This window comes from Heliangelus exortis, chromosome 1 (genome assembly GCF_036169615.1).
Source record: "Heliangelus exortis chromosome 1, bHelExo1.hap1, whole genome shotgun sequence".
Lineage (NCBI taxonomy): Eukaryota > Metazoa > Chordata > Aves > Apodiformes > Trochilidae > Heliangelus > Heliangelus exortis.
The window spans coordinates 100,037,351-100,056,042 of record NC_092422.1 but is presented as its reverse complement, the minus strand read 5'-3'; the positions used below and the strand labels follow the sequence as shown (position 1 = coordinate 100,056,042).

General features: G+C 36.7%; 1 protein-coding gene across 8 annotated transcripts in view; it reads left to right on the top strand.

Moving 5' to 3' along the window:
• ROBO1 (roundabout guidance receptor 1) overlaps positions 1–18,692 on the top strand; it is a 685,371-nt gene that overhangs the window by 652,387 nt on the left and 14,292 nt on the right. For 4 of the 8 annotated variants that reach the window (XM_071755931.1, XM_071755922.1, XM_071755970.1 and 1 more), the window contains 7 exons: positions 347–373; positions 2,970–3,012; positions 6,622–6,776; positions 9,992–10,327; positions 12,762–12,869; positions 15,551–15,695; positions 16,076–16,327. In XM_071755931.1, coding sequence (XP_071612032.1) covers positions 347–373; positions 2,970–3,012; positions 6,622–6,776; positions 9,992–10,327; positions 12,762–12,869; positions 15,551–15,695; positions 16,076–16,327 — 1,066 coding nt within the window. The remainder of the gene's footprint in view (positions 1–346; positions 374–2,969; positions 3,013–6,621; positions 6,777–9,991; positions 10,328–12,761; positions 12,870–15,550; positions 15,696–16,075; positions 16,328–18,692) is intronic. The other 4 variants (XM_071755941.1, XM_071755979.1, XM_071755949.1 and 1 more) reach the window with 3 other exon arrangements.

The window sequence follows — 18,692 nt, the reverse complement described above, 5'->3', positions numbered from 1 at the left end:
GGGGGAGCTGTTTATGCTAGGATTTTCAGAAAAAAACTTAAAATACCAAACTGAGGGGTATTCAAAAGGCTAAGACAGTTCAGTCACCTGAAGAGCACAATAGAATATCAAGCTTTTTTTTCTTTTTTTTTTTTTTTTTTTTTTTTTTTGAATGGTACCTGCAGACACAAGCTTCTTTCCGAATGGCAAATTTAATTTTATTTCTATATCAGTGTAACTGAACTACTGGGTTAGTTATATACATTTGTTTTGTGTTCAGCTGTCTGCTAGATTTGTACTAATGTGGTATGTTTCCCTTTCTCTCTTCAGCTTAATAACCAGTTTGTATTTTGTTTTGATTTTTCAGTCCCGTCTTTTACCTTCACACCAACAGGTATATATTTGCACTTTTCCCCCCTTCTTTGTTACTTTAGCATGTGTTTGTGGTACTGTTTCTCTTTTTCTGACATAACCAGTCCAGCTGTTCTGAATGTTATTTTAAACAATTTAATTAATGACAGGTATCATTTCATTCTCTAAATAGTATATATTTGCTTTGTAGCTGATGCTTTTTTCCTCTGTGTGTACTGTTTTGTAACATACCATTTGATGCAGACATACTATTTTTAGCATGATAGCTTTTACAGCCTGGGCTCTCTTCTTGCCTTGGAATGGACTAATGTGGCCTTCTGCATCTAGCAATGCAAAAGGTGCTTCTGATGCAGGAGGAATGACTTAGCAGAGCCCCAATGCTGACTTGAAAAGGATTCAGTGAAATAACAATTGGTGAAACGTTTGCTTCTTTTCTTTCCACTGAATCTGTATTAAGCCAGTGTTCAAGGAGTTGTCTGCTTGGGAAGATAGAGAAAATCAGTGTTTCAGCAGATAGATTTCTCTGCTTATTGCCCTGTATTTGTGCTCTGAAGTTTTAAAATATCATTTTCTACAAAGAGGTGCATTTCAGATTCAGGATAGGTTTAAAATCATCCTGTTTCATTTGCTACAAAATACAGCATAACCTGAGCCATAGTCTACTGAAGTTTGTGAGAGCCTTTCCACTGTGTAGAGCTGACCTTCAGTCGGTCCCATAGCCTGGCAGTTCAGCAGCTTTTTTCCCTACAGTAAATACAACTCAACACATTCAGTACCCACCAGTATACTGCATGCATTACCTTCAGGTACAGCTTCAGTAAACAAATTGGTTGTTTCTTCTTTCTTTGTTCTAAATCCCTTATTTTTGCAAGAGGTCTATAAGACTTGCAGGACATGTATATCAAGGTAAGGTAAAAAACCACCTGCTGCCTGCTCTGCAGACTCAAGATGAACACTGCACTAATTTGGCCTCTGGAAAGCAGCTGAGTTACATCCTTCCAAGTCAGGCTGAAGATGAAGCAATCCCACATCTCCCTGTGTTCATCCAGCTAGACCTAATCATAATGGGCTAGATTCTTATCCACATGCTTATCCACATTGAATAGTGTCTTATTTCAAGAGTCATCCTATTATGTTCAGTGCAGTTGCTTACCTTTAGGCATGAGTCAGAGTGGCCCTTTGTGTTTCTGAAGTCCTTTGATATCCACTGTGGAGACTTAATTCAAGCTATTATTATTTTCTTGTTACTTTAATTGGCTTAACAGAAGGATTCTATTGCAGTCACAATTGTAGAACATTACAGAAGTACTGCAGAGGTTGGTAGGTTAGCTAACCTATATTTTGACTGTTGGATTCTTAACATTAAAAGAAAATACCAGGACTCCATCAGCTTTGCTGGAGCTGAAAAATAAATAGCAGTGAGACTTTTAAAGAAGAAATTGGAAAAAACACTGAGTATGTAAAACATTTAAAGGGGAAAAAAACCACATTTCAATCTAGGATCCCAGTCGTTAGTGCCATTGACTTTAAATAGGACCAGACCCTCTTCTTTAGCATTACCTATAGTAAGACTTACCTGTAGCAATACATCCTACATTTTAATCCTGTTATTATAATCACTGCCAGCATTTATCTCTCTCTTGCAGACTCCTAGTTTGGAGTTCTTCTAAAGAGCAGAATTTGGCTGCTTCTTTTCAACACACTCCTAGTTGGAAAATATAGAATCAATCAGCTTTTGCAGGGAGGCAATCTCCTTAACCCTTTGCCAAACCCAATGCAAACCTGCAGATTTTATAGCAATGTTTCTTCTTGGATGTTTGAAACCTAAAAACTAACTCTTCAACCATGATGCTTCCTGTGAAGGATGTACTATCCATGCCAACAAAGAAATTAATGTGGACATCCACTTTGTTGATGTGTAGTGCTTCATAAATCCTAGCAGAACTGTTCCTTCTAATTTATGAAGTATTCTTTCTGCCAGACATTTTTTACCAAGATTTGTATATTTAAATTTTTAGAGAAAGTATCATTAATAAATCCAATTGTGAAATGTTGCAAAATATGTGAACTTTGAGAGGTGGTTGTTCCCTGAGTATAATGCAGTAGTGTTCAGAAAGAGTATGTGTTTTTGCAGTACTTTCAGCTGTAATTGCCATTGTTTACATTGGATGTAGTGTCTGTTACAGAATCATGATACCTCTTTAATCTTAGCAAAATAATACAGTAGAGCAAAGCTTTAACATCAAGCCATTCATGAAATAAATATGTGATCTAAATTCTTCCACAGAGTAACTCCACTGAAGTCAGCAGAGTTATGTTAAGTTCAAGCTGATGCATGGCTTCCTGCCTTCTTAATCAATACATGTGTTTGTGTGGTTCAAAACATTACTGAAACAGAAAACATTGTTGGAGCTAAGACCAGCAGTTCCCAAGCAGCACAAGTATTATATCTAAATCTGCATTTGAAGGAACAGCTTTCTGAATTATATTTAGTATTAATGTATAAACAATGCACATTTATTGTCAGCTAAAATGTAACAAAGGCAAATGTAATACTGTCATTTTTAAGTCTCTATGATTTTTAAATTATTTCTGTTCTTTATCTCTAACTATTTCAGTAACGTATCAGAGAGGAGGAGAGGCTGTAAGCAGTGGAGGCAGGTAATTATGTCCTTCATTTTTAAAGCTGTTAACCATGTGCAACTAAATCTAAGAATGATAGGAGTATGATTGTCCTTGTGAGTGATGGCAGAATAATCACTTGGAAATATATGTTTTACTTACTTATAAAAATGTATACATTTTTGGGCATATATTTTTCAATTTAGAAGGAGGGTGTATGGTTTGAATTTTTAGGTTGATTTCCAAAGAATGAGTTGAAGTATTCTCAGCTTTGTTAACCTGTAAAAACTGCATCTCAAAAAATGAGCAGGAGAGGGAGCACTTTAACTTCAAAATAAAGACCTGGCTTACCAGCTGATTAAGGGAGTAAAAGTAATTAAGTCATGGCATTTATGAAGATTAAGGAATATATCTGGTTCACAAATACTACAAAGAAAGAACAGGTTTATTGGAAAAAATTGCTGAAGACATAAATGACTTATGACTTTTTAAGAAAAAATCTTGCTATGAATGCAGAACTGTTAAAAAACTGCTTACAAGGGATGGGGCACTGAAGGAAAGGGAAACAGGTAAGTTTTAAATTTAAAGCCCTCTGCTTTGAGAACCTAGCCCATTCCAGACTGAACATTTAACTGAAACATTTTTACTGGGTTTACTTAATGAATGGCAGTGGACAAAACAATAAGCTACATTTTGTAGTGTATGGCTGGGGTTTTCTCAAGTAGGCAAAAAAAAATGTTTTTTGGAAAAACCACTGTCAGAGCAGTGTCACTTCAGTAGCACACCTGTTTTTTTTCTAGGTCACATTCAAGCATGCCTTTTTTATAAGCATCTCAGTTAAAGATCTGGCATGATGCTGAGATGAGCTCTAAAATCTCAGAGAGCAGCTGGACAATCAGTTCCTATCTTGTGATTCCTATTTTGCAAGACCAAACTAAAAATTTGGTAATGGTAAAGATTAGGCATAAAATTACACATTCCCAGTCTGCTTGAATGCTGTGCAGAGGTGATGCTATTGCTGCTGAACCTGGCACATTAAGAGCAATTGCAGATAGCTCTGTCCAGCACTGTATGCTGCTCTGTTGCTGTAGCCATTAAGCCATGGGAGGAAAACCTCTAGAACAGTTCCCATGTGATTTTTGAATGGAAAAATCTGTAAATTACTGGGTTGCTGCCTTCACCCCAGGATAGTGAGAAAATAAGAGAGAACAGAGATGAAGACTCTCCTTCCCTGACAAGGTTGTTCAAAAAGATACACAGTTAACATCCTTTGTGTTCTTTGTGCCACTGTGCTCTCTCTCTCTCTTCCATAGCACAAGCTAGACAAAGCACACTCACATAGGCTCAGAGGACAGGGATGAACCCAGGAGTCTCTACATCACATACAGGCATTTTGGTACTGCTAGAGAAGCAGCATCATTTTTTACCATCCTAGTTTGAAGGATCAGTGTCACAAATTAGCACTGAAATTGATTCAAGGTGCTAAACATCTATGCTTCTTTGTTCATCTGCATATATAGCATTTACAGAATGTATTATGTTGTACCGTATTTTGTAGAATATGAAGCATACTTCTGCAAGTATGCAACAGAAAATAGATTATTTTTGCATCTCGTACCTTTAGTTTGATTTCCAAACCTAAGGCTTCCTCTTCCTTACATTATATTTGTGATGTTTTGGAGAGGTTTAGCATTTTTACCAAGTGCAGTTACATGAGCATGTTAAGGCATTATTCAGAATTCAGGATGTCACAAGAGACATATTTCAGCATTATCCCCACTTCTGCGATGCTGAAAAAAATACCCATTTCTGTGTCAATCCCTTTTCTAGACTGGATTCAAGTAATGGTAATTGCGGTGGATTGACTCCTGGCAGCAGCTAGGCACTCACACAGCCACTTTCTCTGTTCACCCCAGACCCACTACAGTAATTCAAGGAATGTGCTGCAAAGCTTAAAGATCTTTGGAAATTGTGGTCTCCGATCATCACCAGGCAATGGAGCTGTAATGCAAGCATCTTTTGCCTGTACTTGGCTCCAATCAATAGTTTTTGTCTACTTATTTACCTCATGCTATATTTCTTACATGACAGCAGGCGTGAATGCAAAGTGAATTTTAGAAGCAAAGGACCTTTAACTCTATCCAAAGATCTAGTACACAGGTCGTGAGACTGCTGAAACATTCTGGAAGGCTTTAAAGGGCTTGAAGTACAGTTTCATTGTAAGAGCAGAGTTGTAGGAAAAAAACCAGAGTATTTCAAGACAGCTGGCCTGCTCAAAGGACTACATAGCTGTACGTCTATTTCAGATTTGAAAAAAATATTTGTTTAGTGTGTGTGTAATGGCTGGTTTTTTAGCCTGACTGTAAGTCAAGCCTCATCATCTCCTGTGTTAAATTATCAGGTGACATATGCAGTACAGAAATATATATACACGCATATGTATAGATCTAAGTCTATGACGTAAGCCTGTGGCACTGACAGGCTATACCCCCCACAACTAACTGCATGCAGTATTCTCAATTTGCAGTTTAAGAGGATTAGCGTATTTTCTTTTTAAACAGCATCACTTCTAATATTACAGAGACTAGGTTCTGCGCTATTTTAGATGGAAGGTTGCCTGTTAATATTTTTTTAAAATAATATATATATGAAAGTGGCTAAAAGTATCTATTTTAGAAGCACATTAATTTTAAAAAGGCAATTTTAAGTCATTGGGCTATGCTACTTCTGTGGACTTTATCAGATGCCATTGCACTGTTAGTGTGAAAATAGAAGAGACACCAAAGATTCTACGAAACATCTGAGCATCTTTCACACTCATTACAAAAATTCAGCAACTTGGGAAACAAGGAATGCCATTTCTTTAAGCCAATGGCAGGAATACACTTTCTTTCAAATGCAGCCACTATGCAGCATAGATACTGGATATACTTAAAGGTTCTGAGTATTTCCAGCTGCTTCAAACTTTCTGAGAATCTGCTGCTGTTCCACCCGCACAAAGATTAAGCAAGTGGCCAACTCATTAACAAAGATGTATCACACACTCAGGATGCTGAGACCCAAATACTCCCAAGTAACAGAGGTTTCTGTCATCTGCTGTTCCCTTTGACCCACTACAGTGGGACTAACTGGTGATGAGGAAAACTTGGCTTCATAAATCACTCAAGAATTTGGATGTATTTACATCCAAACTCAGCTCTTATTACAGCCATTTTAGTTCCACGTGTGAATTTTTTGTTGGTTTGACTTTCCAATTTCCCCTTCTTTACCTCACTTTCTTTAAGAAAGGGATAAAGGTTAGCAAAACAAGAAATGAAACTGTAATAGAAAAAGAAATTTAAAAAAACAAAACCCAACAAAGTGGCAGGTAAAGGTTGTACACCAATGTGTAGCTATAGTATGAAACGTATAGGTATATAGTCAGCAAACTGAACTGACATTGTCCTTGGCTGTTCACTTCAGAGTATCTTAGCAAGGAACAGGTTATATAGGAGACCAGAAACCATTAACTAATTGAATCAAGCTGTATTTGCTAGTGCTCAATCTTTTAAATATGTGATATTATATTGAACCTGTTGAGAAGAATATCCTTGCAATGTGAAAATGCCTTTGTTTAGTTTTTGAAATGACCAAACTTTGTTTTTAAAGGCCAGGACTCCTAAACATCAGTGAACCAGCCACTCAGCCATGGCTAGCGGATACTTGGCCTAACACAGGGAACAATCACAACGACTGCTCCATCAACTGCTGCACCTCTGGCAATGGCAACAGTGACAGCAACCTTACCACGTACAGTCGACCAGGTTAGATATGTTTCTACCTTGCTAAGGAATCTTTATAGAGTGTAAATTTCTAATACCTGAGGGAGTATACAGGTTGGTTTGGGTTTTCTGATTTCCAATGCATTTAGACTTAATACAGTTTCTCCTCTGTATCATGATCATGCTTTAAGCCCCATTTTGGGTCTTTCTTTTTTTTTTTTTTTTGGTTCCCTTTGAATAGCTGTAGCAAGCTGAAGGAACCCCTGCAACATTCAATTTTGCCCAACTTCATACTGAGCTGGTATGTGTTTAGCATCTGAAAAAGAGCAGATAAGGTCATTTTTAGGTTGTTCTGTACATTCTTGTTGCTTGAATGGAGAAGTACTAATATGACTTCAGTGAGATTTTCCTTCTGGTTTGAGAAGCAAGAAATGGTGTGATGAGAAGCAAGAAATAAAACATTGCAAGAGGACTTGAAAGACAGTCAGTCTACTTTAGCACATTCAAAACCTCCCTTGGGGTGCCATTCTATACAAAATTGGATAGCTGCTTTTCTGTTTAGGGCGTATGGATAAAGAAGTTAACTTCACACTCTAAAAGCAATTACGAAATGTGAGGTTAAGTGGTAGTTCCCAGGAGACTGGGCAGGATACAGAGTACTCTTGAAGAAAACCTCATGAATTCCATGGGAACATAGTTAGGGAAATCTATCTGGAAACACTAGTTGTTGCACATTATGTTTTAAACAGGCCTTAGGTTTCTTTTGGTTTACCCCGGTTTGTGTTACTGTTGAGGAATGAAAATGAGTCTTGTTTCAATACCAGCATCTGTAGCTGATTTGTGCTAGCAGCATTTCCCAGCATTTCAGAGAAGGAGTATGATTACCTCTAGTGAAGGTGCCTGAGTGCAAAACAGCATTACATTCTGTAATTAATGTGAAACCAGTCATACAGTGATGGTGGTAATTCATCTCCTGCAGTATGCTGACAGTGACCAGTGCCAGGTGCTTCAGAGGAAGGTGAGGGATTTTAATGTTAGAGACTTGTATTTTACATTCCTCGAGGATATCATGTCCACAAATACCTATGTAAAAAAGATTATTGATACAGAGGCATTCTATTGTGCCAAGTACAGACATACCAAGTTCTGGTAACTGAAACTTAACAAATTCAGAAGAGAATGCATGTTTTGGGGTGTTGTAAACTATTATTATGTCTCGTCACAAGGTGCAGTGGATTCTTTCTCACTAGCTTTTCTGTTAAGCTTGGTTGTCTTGCAGAGTGATTCCTTTCTTTCAAGTAGAGATTATGAGCTTCAGGGTCAGACAAGATGCTCTTAGTAATCTCTTCTGAGCTGAAAAATCTGGCAAATAATTATGTCAGCTTGGGCTTGGCTTATGCTCTGAAGCAAAAGAGTTGGATAACACCTCTGTAGCTGTGAACATACTAAGTAACTGGGCGTTTTTTAATTTAAGTAATAGTACTGTCCTTTAGAACAGATGTTCTAAAAATAGATTCTATGAAAAAATCTAACAGAATGCATCTTCTGTTACATAGATAAACTAGATTTGTTTAAGTACTTTGTATAAGGAATTGTCTATGTTAAAAAATGTACCTGCTGCATACACTGTATCAATTATGTTGCCCTACACACAAATTGTATGTAGCTGAAAGTGGAAGGAGGTAAAAATATCTAAGTGACTCTGCAAGGGTATTATAACAAAGCATAAGGTATTATAGGAACAAAGAATATTCTGGATTTATAACTGCCCAACACAATAGGCTTGGAAAAAAGGAAAGATTAGCAGAAAAAGCAGAAATTAAAACACTTTAAAAGTTTAAACTAAGAAATGGTTAAAAGCTTAAAAGCAATAAATAACAGCTCGTGTAAGAGAGAAAAATATATGAAACAGTAAAACCTTCAAAAAACACAAGCTGAGGGCTATGAAATGTCCAATAATAAGTTGTGTGTGGCATGTTATGATACTATTCCTTAATCCCTGGAAATGTGGATCAGTGATTTTCTTTCTTCAGGAAATATTTCTCAAAAAAAAGATATATCTATTAGAAAGTAGATATTTATATTTAGTAGTTATTTTATTTAGTATATTGCTCAAATAATTAATTATCTGCTTAGCACCCTCTCCAGTAAATTAATTGTGGCCACAGGTAGTGGCCTTCAGGTTTTGAATCAAGCTTATTAGCATAAATACCACAGATTTTTAAAAGAGAAAAACTGTGTTCTTAGTGATTATTATGTAATCATTGATGCATTAGTCAGGTAACAAATGAGAATTTTTGCTTAATGACTACTGAATGCTGGTTTTACTAAGCCTTCTGACTGCTGACCCACAGACTGTGTCACTCCATTCTGTATTCTTCCAGTGGACTGGATATGGGGAGAAGTAAAAAGTGTGTGAGGGTGCTGTCACACAAAGCCAAGAGAACACAGGAGGGCAGGCACACTGTTTCACACAGTGGTGGACAGAGCATCAGAACATGTCTAATTTATGCAGTACATGGTGATCTCATGATGCAACAGATATTAGAGTGAATTCATGCTGTCTCTATGATATATATTTAGCATGCAGCATAACGGTATTACTATGGTATTACTTACTTTGTGATATCCAGAGCAACTAAAAGCTAGCAAAAATTCCAGTTTGCTTTCTTGTCTTTGTTTCAAACCAAAATACAAGATTGTACAAGGAAGCAGTGACCAAATAAAAACTTCCTACTGGTACTGAGTTCCCTTTCGCATTGTACTGTTTCTCTTTAATTGTTATGTCTAATCATGTTTCAATCTGTTTTTTAAAAATCTGTTGTATCTCTGTTTCTTCTTTCAAGTACAAGTCTAAATGCAATTGAAATGACTGTCACGTTTGGTTATTCCCACTATTAAGTTTTAGTTGTTTTTTTCCTTTCAATGCAAGTTATTTTAATCACAGCTATTGATCAGCTATCTATGCTGCTTTGAGAATAATGTCTAATAATGAGAATGTTTATATGGCCACCGTAGAAAAACCCCAGCAAGGTAAGTCTGAATTTACAGTGAATCAAAATAGTGAATGCTACTTTCAAGGCAGTAGCTTATAAGGTAAATAATGCTCTGGAAAATAGTTAATTACTCACAGTATCTATGCTTCATGGATGCAAGCCATACAGTTATGCTCTAAAAAAATATTACAGGGCATTTCATTGAAAGTGTAACAGAAGCGAACAGAATGACCTTCTTTTTTTTCTTTCCTCTGTGGTTAGCCGATTGTATAGCAAATTACAACAATCAGCTGGACAACAAGCAAACAAACCTGATGTTGCCTGAGTCAACTGTATATGGTGACGTGGACCTCAGCAACAAAATCAATGAGATGAAAACCTTCAATAGTCCAAATCTAAAGGATGGAAGATTTGTCAGCCAGCCTGGGCAGCCCACTCCTTATGCCACCACTCAACTCATCCAGTCAAATATCAGCAATAATGTTAACAATGGCAGCGGGGATACAAATGAGAAACACTGGAAACCCTCTGTTCAGCAAAAGCAAGAGGTTGCACCCATACAGTACAACATTATGGAGCAAAACAAATTAAACAAAGGTGAAGAGCTTTTAGCTTGTTTCTCCTCTTTAGGCATCAGAGGAGTTGTGACCTTCTAGTACTGAAGCTTTCAGGTTCAGCAATTAGAGTCTTCTGTTGTGCTTTTAGACTTCACCCTCTTTAGATTTAGAATTCCACAGTTAGCATGTCGGAAAGTTAATTAGCACCACAATAACCTTCAGGTACTGAATGTATTATAAAAAATAACAAGCTGTATCTTTGGAAAAGAGTTAAATAAAATAAATTTCCTATGGATTTGAGATTAATTTAAATTTAATAGTAGTTAAGGGATTGGTTAGGGCAGAGGCCAGATATTTTATTCATAAGCCAGATGCATGGTAGTCACATTATACTCTACCTTAAATTTTAAATAGGTCAACCCACTCTTCCCAGTCGTGGATGGAGACTAATTAAATCTACATGATCATGTAAACGAATGAAATTTTGCATATCAAACTCTGTAAAACTGTACTGTGTTGTACACTGGGGACACAAGTGGAGTGATCCAATTCATTTAAGACTTGTTCCTAGCAAGATTCACATATCGACAGGCAATGCTACCACACACAGTTTTGGAAACTAAATTCCTTTGTTACCCTGCCTGAGATGTGTGGATCCAGAAGCTAAAAATAAATTTATTTCAGTGTTAACAGGAAACATCAGAATGTACTTCTGTGGCCTTGAGGGCATGTTTCTTTAATATAATGTGTGGGAGTTGGAAGAAATAGGTATGTGATTTCTTACTAGTCCTCCAGGATACCATGCAACCTCTTAATAATCTGATTTGCAAAACAGTATCCCTAGGAACTGGACCCAGTCAAACGTTAAACTATTTGCATGGATTGTTGTATCTCAAGTGATCACATAGCGATAAGTTATCCAGTAAAAAGATACATTTCGTTACATGAATGTTGATTTCTCTACTGGATCCATCTACTCACAAAGGAGTTCAAAGGGCAATAAAAATGTGACACTTTCCCTTGACAAAAACAGATCAAAAGAAAATTTGATTTTTGTGGCTCCTTATTATTATAGAGGGTGAAAGCTGTATTTTTTGTAATTACATTTTCTTTCATGAACTGTGTATTACATATCTGTTTTGGAATTAAAATATGTTTGGTTTTTATACCCTGGAAAATACTGCATCTTTCAAACTGTGTATATTACAGCTGCATATTCTCTAGCATATTGTAGTGTGGAAAGGCCCCCTTAAAGCATTGTCTGCTGACAGTCATATATACATATTTCAGAGTGTTGATTTACTGTTTATCCTCTGTGTAAACATATGGGGTATGTAGGGCTTCAGCGTGGTCTCTGGAATGCAGCTAGGCTGAGAAACTATTACAGAATACACTCTGGTGTGGAATTTATCATTTTGCTCTTTTTCCCATGCTTATATTATCACAAACATTTCTGCAGCAGATGGGGATTGGATTTTTAGTTTTGTTTATTTTTGTTTTGATTTGCAATTTTATGAGTCAATATTCTGCTCTTGGTTTTCTCATTTCCTAAGTCAAAACCATCTTGCTGGCGATTATACCTTCAGCTTTTGTGATGGAAAATAACCATTTTGATGAGTTACATGCTGTGCTTCATTGTCACTACTTTATGTCTAGTGGTTCTGTTTATGACACAGTTTTATTTGCTGTATGAAGAGTAACTCAGCTCCTTTCTGTTTTCTTGAAATTATAATTCCTTTTTGGCATGAGAGTACTGTTCTGTCAGATGAGTATTTTACTGATCTGGTTGCCAAATCTAGATTTAAAAGCAATGTATGTATATCGAGTGCTTTGGAACTGGAGAAAGGAGTTACTGTAATAGTAATGAGCAAATAAAAGGCCCAGCCTGTAGCTAGAACCTGCATGAGCTGCTGTAAATAGAAATCTTTTTGGAGCCCGCAGACATTAAACAAAGACCTCTTCTGTTGTAAACCAAATTCAGTGGGGCTGCATTGTTGCTCCAGCAGATCCTTCAGCCCTTGTAATGCAGGACTGACTCCTACACGGGTTTGTCACCTTTGAAACACACAAAGTAGCTACCACAGTTCATTGGTTGCCCTGCATGTGTAAATTAAGCAGAGACTGCGGAAAATCAATCAAGGTGTCAGTCTGTTCATATGCAAAATGGACACACAGGTCGTTTGTATGTCCATTGAGATTTAATCCTTGCAGAGGCATTTGGACAGCCCTGTGCATAGGATTTCATTTTACTTCATTTTTGCCATGGAGCTGCTAAGTTCCCATGATTTATCTTAAACGTCCTAGACACAAGACAAAAATCCCATCGTGATTATTATGGGATGATTTTCCTTTCAATACATGAATTCGTTTCTTCCTCACTATTTTCAAGAGATGGTACTTTGTGTTATAAAGCAGGCATGTAAAAGCAGATGTGTTTCTGAAGGGTAGTATTAACCTTACTGTTGAACTTGCAGATTACCGGGTAAATGACAGCATTGCTCCAACTATTCCATACAACCAGTCATACGACCAGAATACAGGTGGCTCCTACAACAGCTCAGACAGAGGCAGTAGTACATCTGGTGAGTATTTACAGTGTTTTCCAAACACTAGGTTTTTGGTGCTTGGGTGCTCTAGCTGTGGTTAGCACTGTTTAGAGGACTTTGAGAAGGGATGACAGAAAGAGATCCACCAACAGTAACACAGCAAAGGGATTTTAAACAGCATAAAAACTGGCCCGGTTTTTGCCAGCATTTCTGTGTCATCCTTATAATTGCTTAGTCACATCTAAATGGCAATTAAATAATTGATTGTCCAAAATTGTGAAAGTTATGAAATCAAATGGAAGTTGGATTTCGTAATGTTAATGCTTTACTGGTTAATATCATGGTCTCCAGATGGGCAAATCATAGAAAAGTCTTTTCAGGTGTCATTAGAAAGAGGATTTTAATTTATGTGTTACCTTCCTGGTACTTTACTGACTTCTTTTCTATCTTGGGTCTGCTCATCCAAGATAACCTTATTCCTGACAAGGCTCAAGATACCAGAACATTTGAGTGATACATAGCAGAAGGTGTTTTGAGAGTTTTTTCATTTTTAAAATTGAACCCATACATTTTTTTGCGTAAAAACCTGCATCGTAATTTTTTTATAGATTACAGTTGCTGTATTTGAAAACTATTCCTGTACACCTACACCTACACTGTAGGTGGTAGATAACTAAATTTTTTTTCTTGTTGGTGTCTCCTGTGCAGAATGTCTTAATGTTCTTTGTACAAATCTTGAAACAAGGCATGTTTTTGAGCTAAAGAATGCTGGCCAGAGAACTGAAATTGCACTCTGTGCTTTGGAACCACAGAATATGGTTTAATTCAAAAGCTATCCCTTCTTATTGTGGTATAACCTGTTTACTATCATCTTTGATTTCTGATAGAGTTGTGTGAAATGTTCAGAGCTAAACCAGAAACTACTCATAGACTTTGTTTGGGACTTTACTGTAAATATGCTACTTAGCCTGTGTTTATTTACATCAAGCCAGTTATAGGGTGAGTTATGATCACAATCTCCAGCTCTCTGAACTTTACGTCTACTGATATCGACAAAGACTTTGTATCTTTTGTTCAGCTATTACCTTTGACAGTCCAGTTGCCTTAATCCTAACCTGAATTCCATTTTGACTGGAGGTGGCTAGGGCACAGCAGAGCATAACCATGTAGATGAGTCTGCTGTAGACTTTGGGTGATCTGAATTCTCTGTGGCTGGGGGGAGATAAGCACAGCTCCTGATTTTCCCAGCTGCTCAGGCGTGTTCTTCTGGGAGTCAGCCTTTTGCCTGTTCCCAGGCCTACAGCATCAGGATGTGGTGCTGAGGCTGTGCTCAACGATTGTTAAAACCTGAAATTCAGCATCAAAAAACCAGGGGTATGAACCCATGCAAATTAGAAATGAGAAGGTGGTGTTTTCTGTGCTGACACCTATTACGATTATTCATAATGCTAACAATTTATAGTCCAGTACCAAGGACTCGAATGAAGAAGGAATGAAGCAAGGTGAACAGAGTAATAAATTAATTGTGCTGAACCTTGTATAAATCATGATGCTTAGGGTAGAGAACGCAGATGATGGTCGCCTTGGGATAGTTAGGGTCTTGCTTGACATACTGAGATACCAGAAAAATAATTGTACATGGATAAAAGGTATCTGTATCTGGCAGCTAATATGGGAACAATAATAAGCAGAACTACTGCCTATAAGAAGAGAAAATCTGAGATAGAGAAGTGAGAAATACAAGCTTCCTAAATCTCACTGCATCATACTTAATCATGTATATAAGACATAACGATGGTAATATAAAACAATAGCTTAAGAGAGAAATGTGAAGAATTCTAAAACATACCCAAAAATACCTTGACTTTAACTATCATTAAATAAGTAACAAAAAGAAAAGATGCAAATGTATACCAAGGAAAAATGTTAGTCAATTCTCATCATAGCTATGTCCAAAGTTAAAATTCCAGACCACCTGAATAACTGGTCTTACTCAAAGTTATTGGAACTGCTCAAAATTGCATTGTTCTTTTATGAGCTATAATTTCCCAGTAACAGTAGTTGAAAACATTTGTGCCATACTTCATCAATCTTCTTTCTTCTTTTTTTTACCGTTATTTTAGTTCATCCAGCAATTATTTTCAACTGCCATTTAGACTAAAATTAGTAATTTCATTGTGCCTAAAACATTTAAGTGGACAAGTACAAATTACATATATTTGGTGACTTAATGCTGCAGTGGAACTTTAATAGATCATATCTCTATCATATTGTATTTTAGGTTCCAGCAATTAAATAGCATAAAGGCACTTGGGGAAATATTTCTACAACTCATTTGTTTTAGATTATAATCTGTAATATTGTTAATAGAAGTAGAAAGCTCACTCTTAATGACATAACTTGGAAAAATTCATTTATGTTTTTATTGCATTTTGATTATTTATTAACAATTCAAATTTTGGATCTCACATGCTTTTTCCCATGCTACATAAAGTTTCTGTTTAAATTTGACTGCTCAAAATGTAGAAAAATTCTACAAAGAATGTACAATTACAAATGGGTGTAAAAAGGAAGATGTGAGTTTGACTCAGCACCACCATAAAGTCCCAGAGAATTCAGTAAGATGCAGGGGTGACTATGGTTGTTTTGTTTTTCAAAGCTTACTGGTGAGGAGGTACCTGAAAACATTACAAATCTGCACTGCTTTTTATTCACAGGGAGTCAAGGTCACAAGAAGGGTGCTCGTACCCCAAAGGCTCCCAAGCAAGCTGGCATGAACTGGGCAGATCTTCTTCCACCCCCTCCAGCACATCCACCTCCCCATAGCAATAGTGAAGATTACAGTCTTTCAGTGGATGAAAGGTAAGGAAAAATAACAGAGCATCCATTTCTCACTTTAATCACTAATTGAAGTGCAGTTAACTGGTGGGACCTTCCTTCAGTACCATCCTGGTGCTCCTAATCTAGCTGTAGGGTGACTCTGTAGAGATGACTTATTGACAGTGGTTTACATCCACTCAGTACCTCCTCACTAAGCTGATTTCAAGAGCACATAGAACAATGGGTTTTTTTCTGGGCTGCTTATGCATGTAGCAGATATGCTAATTACAGAGTAACAATTTAAGTCCTTATTTTCTTAACAAATTAATTTTAGCTATGACCAAGAAATTCCTTGTTGTAGAAGATACGCTAATTACAGAGTAACAATTTAAGTCCTTATTTTCTTAACAAATTAATTTTAGCTATGACCAAGAAATTCCTTGTCCTGTCCCACCTGCAAGGATGTATCTGCAGCAGGATGAGCTAGAGGAAGAGGAAGAAGATGAACGAGGTCCTACCCCACCTGTCCGAGGAGCAGCTTCCTCTCCAGCTGCTGTCTCTTACAGCCATCAGTCGACTGCCACTCTCACCCCCTCTCCCCAAGAAGAACTCCAGCCCATGTTACAAGACTGTCAGGAGGATCTGGGACATATACAACACCAAGCTGAACGGAGGTGTGTTAATGCAAATGTAGCAAGAAGGATGTGACAAAAGTCATCCTGGCCTCAGGGAAAATTCTTGCTGAATTCAGTGAGGCTGAGATTTTCCCCGTTATATTTCTCTTGCTAATATTTTCTAATCTAAGATGCTAGAACTATTGGTTCACAAGAAATACATAACTAAGTTGCTTTATTATTATACTGTGGAAAGAGCTGCAGTATATCACTTGACGGTACGTACGATGCTGACATAAGTTAAATTCACAGTCATCAGCATATTAAAGCGGTATCGTTAACACAGCTTACCATACAATTATAGTTCCATTGTTTCCAATAGATTTACTGCATTATTACCATAAAATAGCATGCAGTAACTGGGCAATTAACTTGTCACCAATCTGTATTAATATATATATAAAGATATAATTTATAAAGCCTATAGATTTTCCTCCTCTCGTAAATCCTAATACAAGAAATTATTTCGTGAAAAATTTTCATAACATTTCCACCTACCCTTATTTACAGGAATGACCAACACTAATAAAGATAGATATTTGTTACTGGGGAATTTTGTTTCTTTTCTGAGTTGCTTTTCATACAAACTGTTTTGCATATACATTCCCACAGCTTCACTTCCATAAAACAGTGAATTCAGAATGAGGCTTTTTATCTATGATGCTCACTAATCTTGCCTTTTTTTAAGAAGGTAAAGTTTTTACATCCCAGATTTTTTTTTTCTTCCAGTGGTTTGCATATATTTTTTGTTACCACAAACATAGAAACTGCTGGTTACTAGAAGTATTATAGTCATACTTCCTATTTTTAGTGGAATGCAGGCCTATTATGATGAAATGAATTTGGTCTTGCCAAATAGACTGTAGAACTTTGATTTTATTATCAAAGCTTACTGGACATTTATGGATGTATTTTCCAGATTATTTTTGGGGAAGTGACTTCATTTTTGTGTTTCCCCTTTTACACTTAGCAGTAGCTATTAGTTGGGTTTTTTTAAAGGTTCTGTATCTGCTTTTATTTTTGCTCCCCTCTTCTACTTTGTCTGACTTGGTCTGTTTTCTTTATTATTTATTGTAACACTTCTTGAACTGTGTATCTTTTTCTCTTTTTCTGTATCTTCCTGAGTCTTAAAAATCGTTCTTTTATTACTCTGGGGCTAATAATATTTTCCTGCAATTTCCATTAGCCCTGATGTGTCAGAGCACAGAAGTGTTCATTTTAGTCACTTAAGTTTACTGGGTTGTTTAGAGATTAAATTAGCTGGACACTAATGGAAAAGGGAAATGCTAAGTGAGCAATGTGTTGCTGGGGACATGTTCTGGGGAGTGGGAGATGCATACTAACATGCAGAAAGAGTGGGCATAGGAATAGATGTATGCAAACATATATAATCAGCCAGCAACTGCTTGGAAAGTAGAATGTTTACTCAACACGAAGATTCATGGCTAGTCACCATAAATGTCATCAAAAGTAATGGCAAAAGTGTCTTGAAGGATGTTCTGATTTAAGCTTCTAGCACATACATCTTACTCATTAATGGAAAAATACTTTGCTTATTTTTTTCTTCTTACAATGTTTAAGCCTAGCTTTGCTGGAATTCTTAGAATAGTTAGTCACTGAATTTTTCTTTTAATCTTACTTAAAGATTACTTTAATCTTACTTTCAAACATTGCTTCTTTTCTTTTTGCTACATCCATCTCATCAGTTAAAAAGGATTCTGTTTACTTCATTTGTAAAGCTCAGCTGACCTACCTTTTCCATCTAGCAGCATTGCTGTGATCCCTGGTGTTGTTTTTTAGGAGTTGGATGTACTGTGCTCAACAGCTGTAGGTCATTCTGGAAGGGAGGTTTGGTTTTGAATATAGTGTTATAGTACTTTTCAATGAAGAATACCTTCAGAGTGGTACCTCTGTATTGTTTTGGGAGTTTAGGAAGCGGTGGGTTTTATAGTGAAAATAATGCCTAAAGGACTATTTGTGATACTTTTTATTAGCTTCACTTGTAGTTCTGCTAAATATTATCTTGAGGTCTGATCTTGACCCAGTATCTAGAATACGATTCTGGTGATAGTGGTTCTGTAATATTTGTCTCCCTGGTAAGCTTGCTGGAAGTATAGCAAACTGAAATAGAAATCTGTGCTCTGGATGAGTGGATACGCAGAGAAAATGACTTAGTGAGATAGCAGATGATGGAAATGTTAAAGTGAGAGCTGATACAGGAGACAATGTCCCTGTTAAAGTGAGAACTACATCAGATAAAGTGAATGAAGTATTGTTAATTCTCTAGGCCCCTGAACTAGCTGTTTTCAATTAGCCTATCCTTAAAGGTTGCCAGGCCAGCTATATTTTCCTGAACCATTTTTGT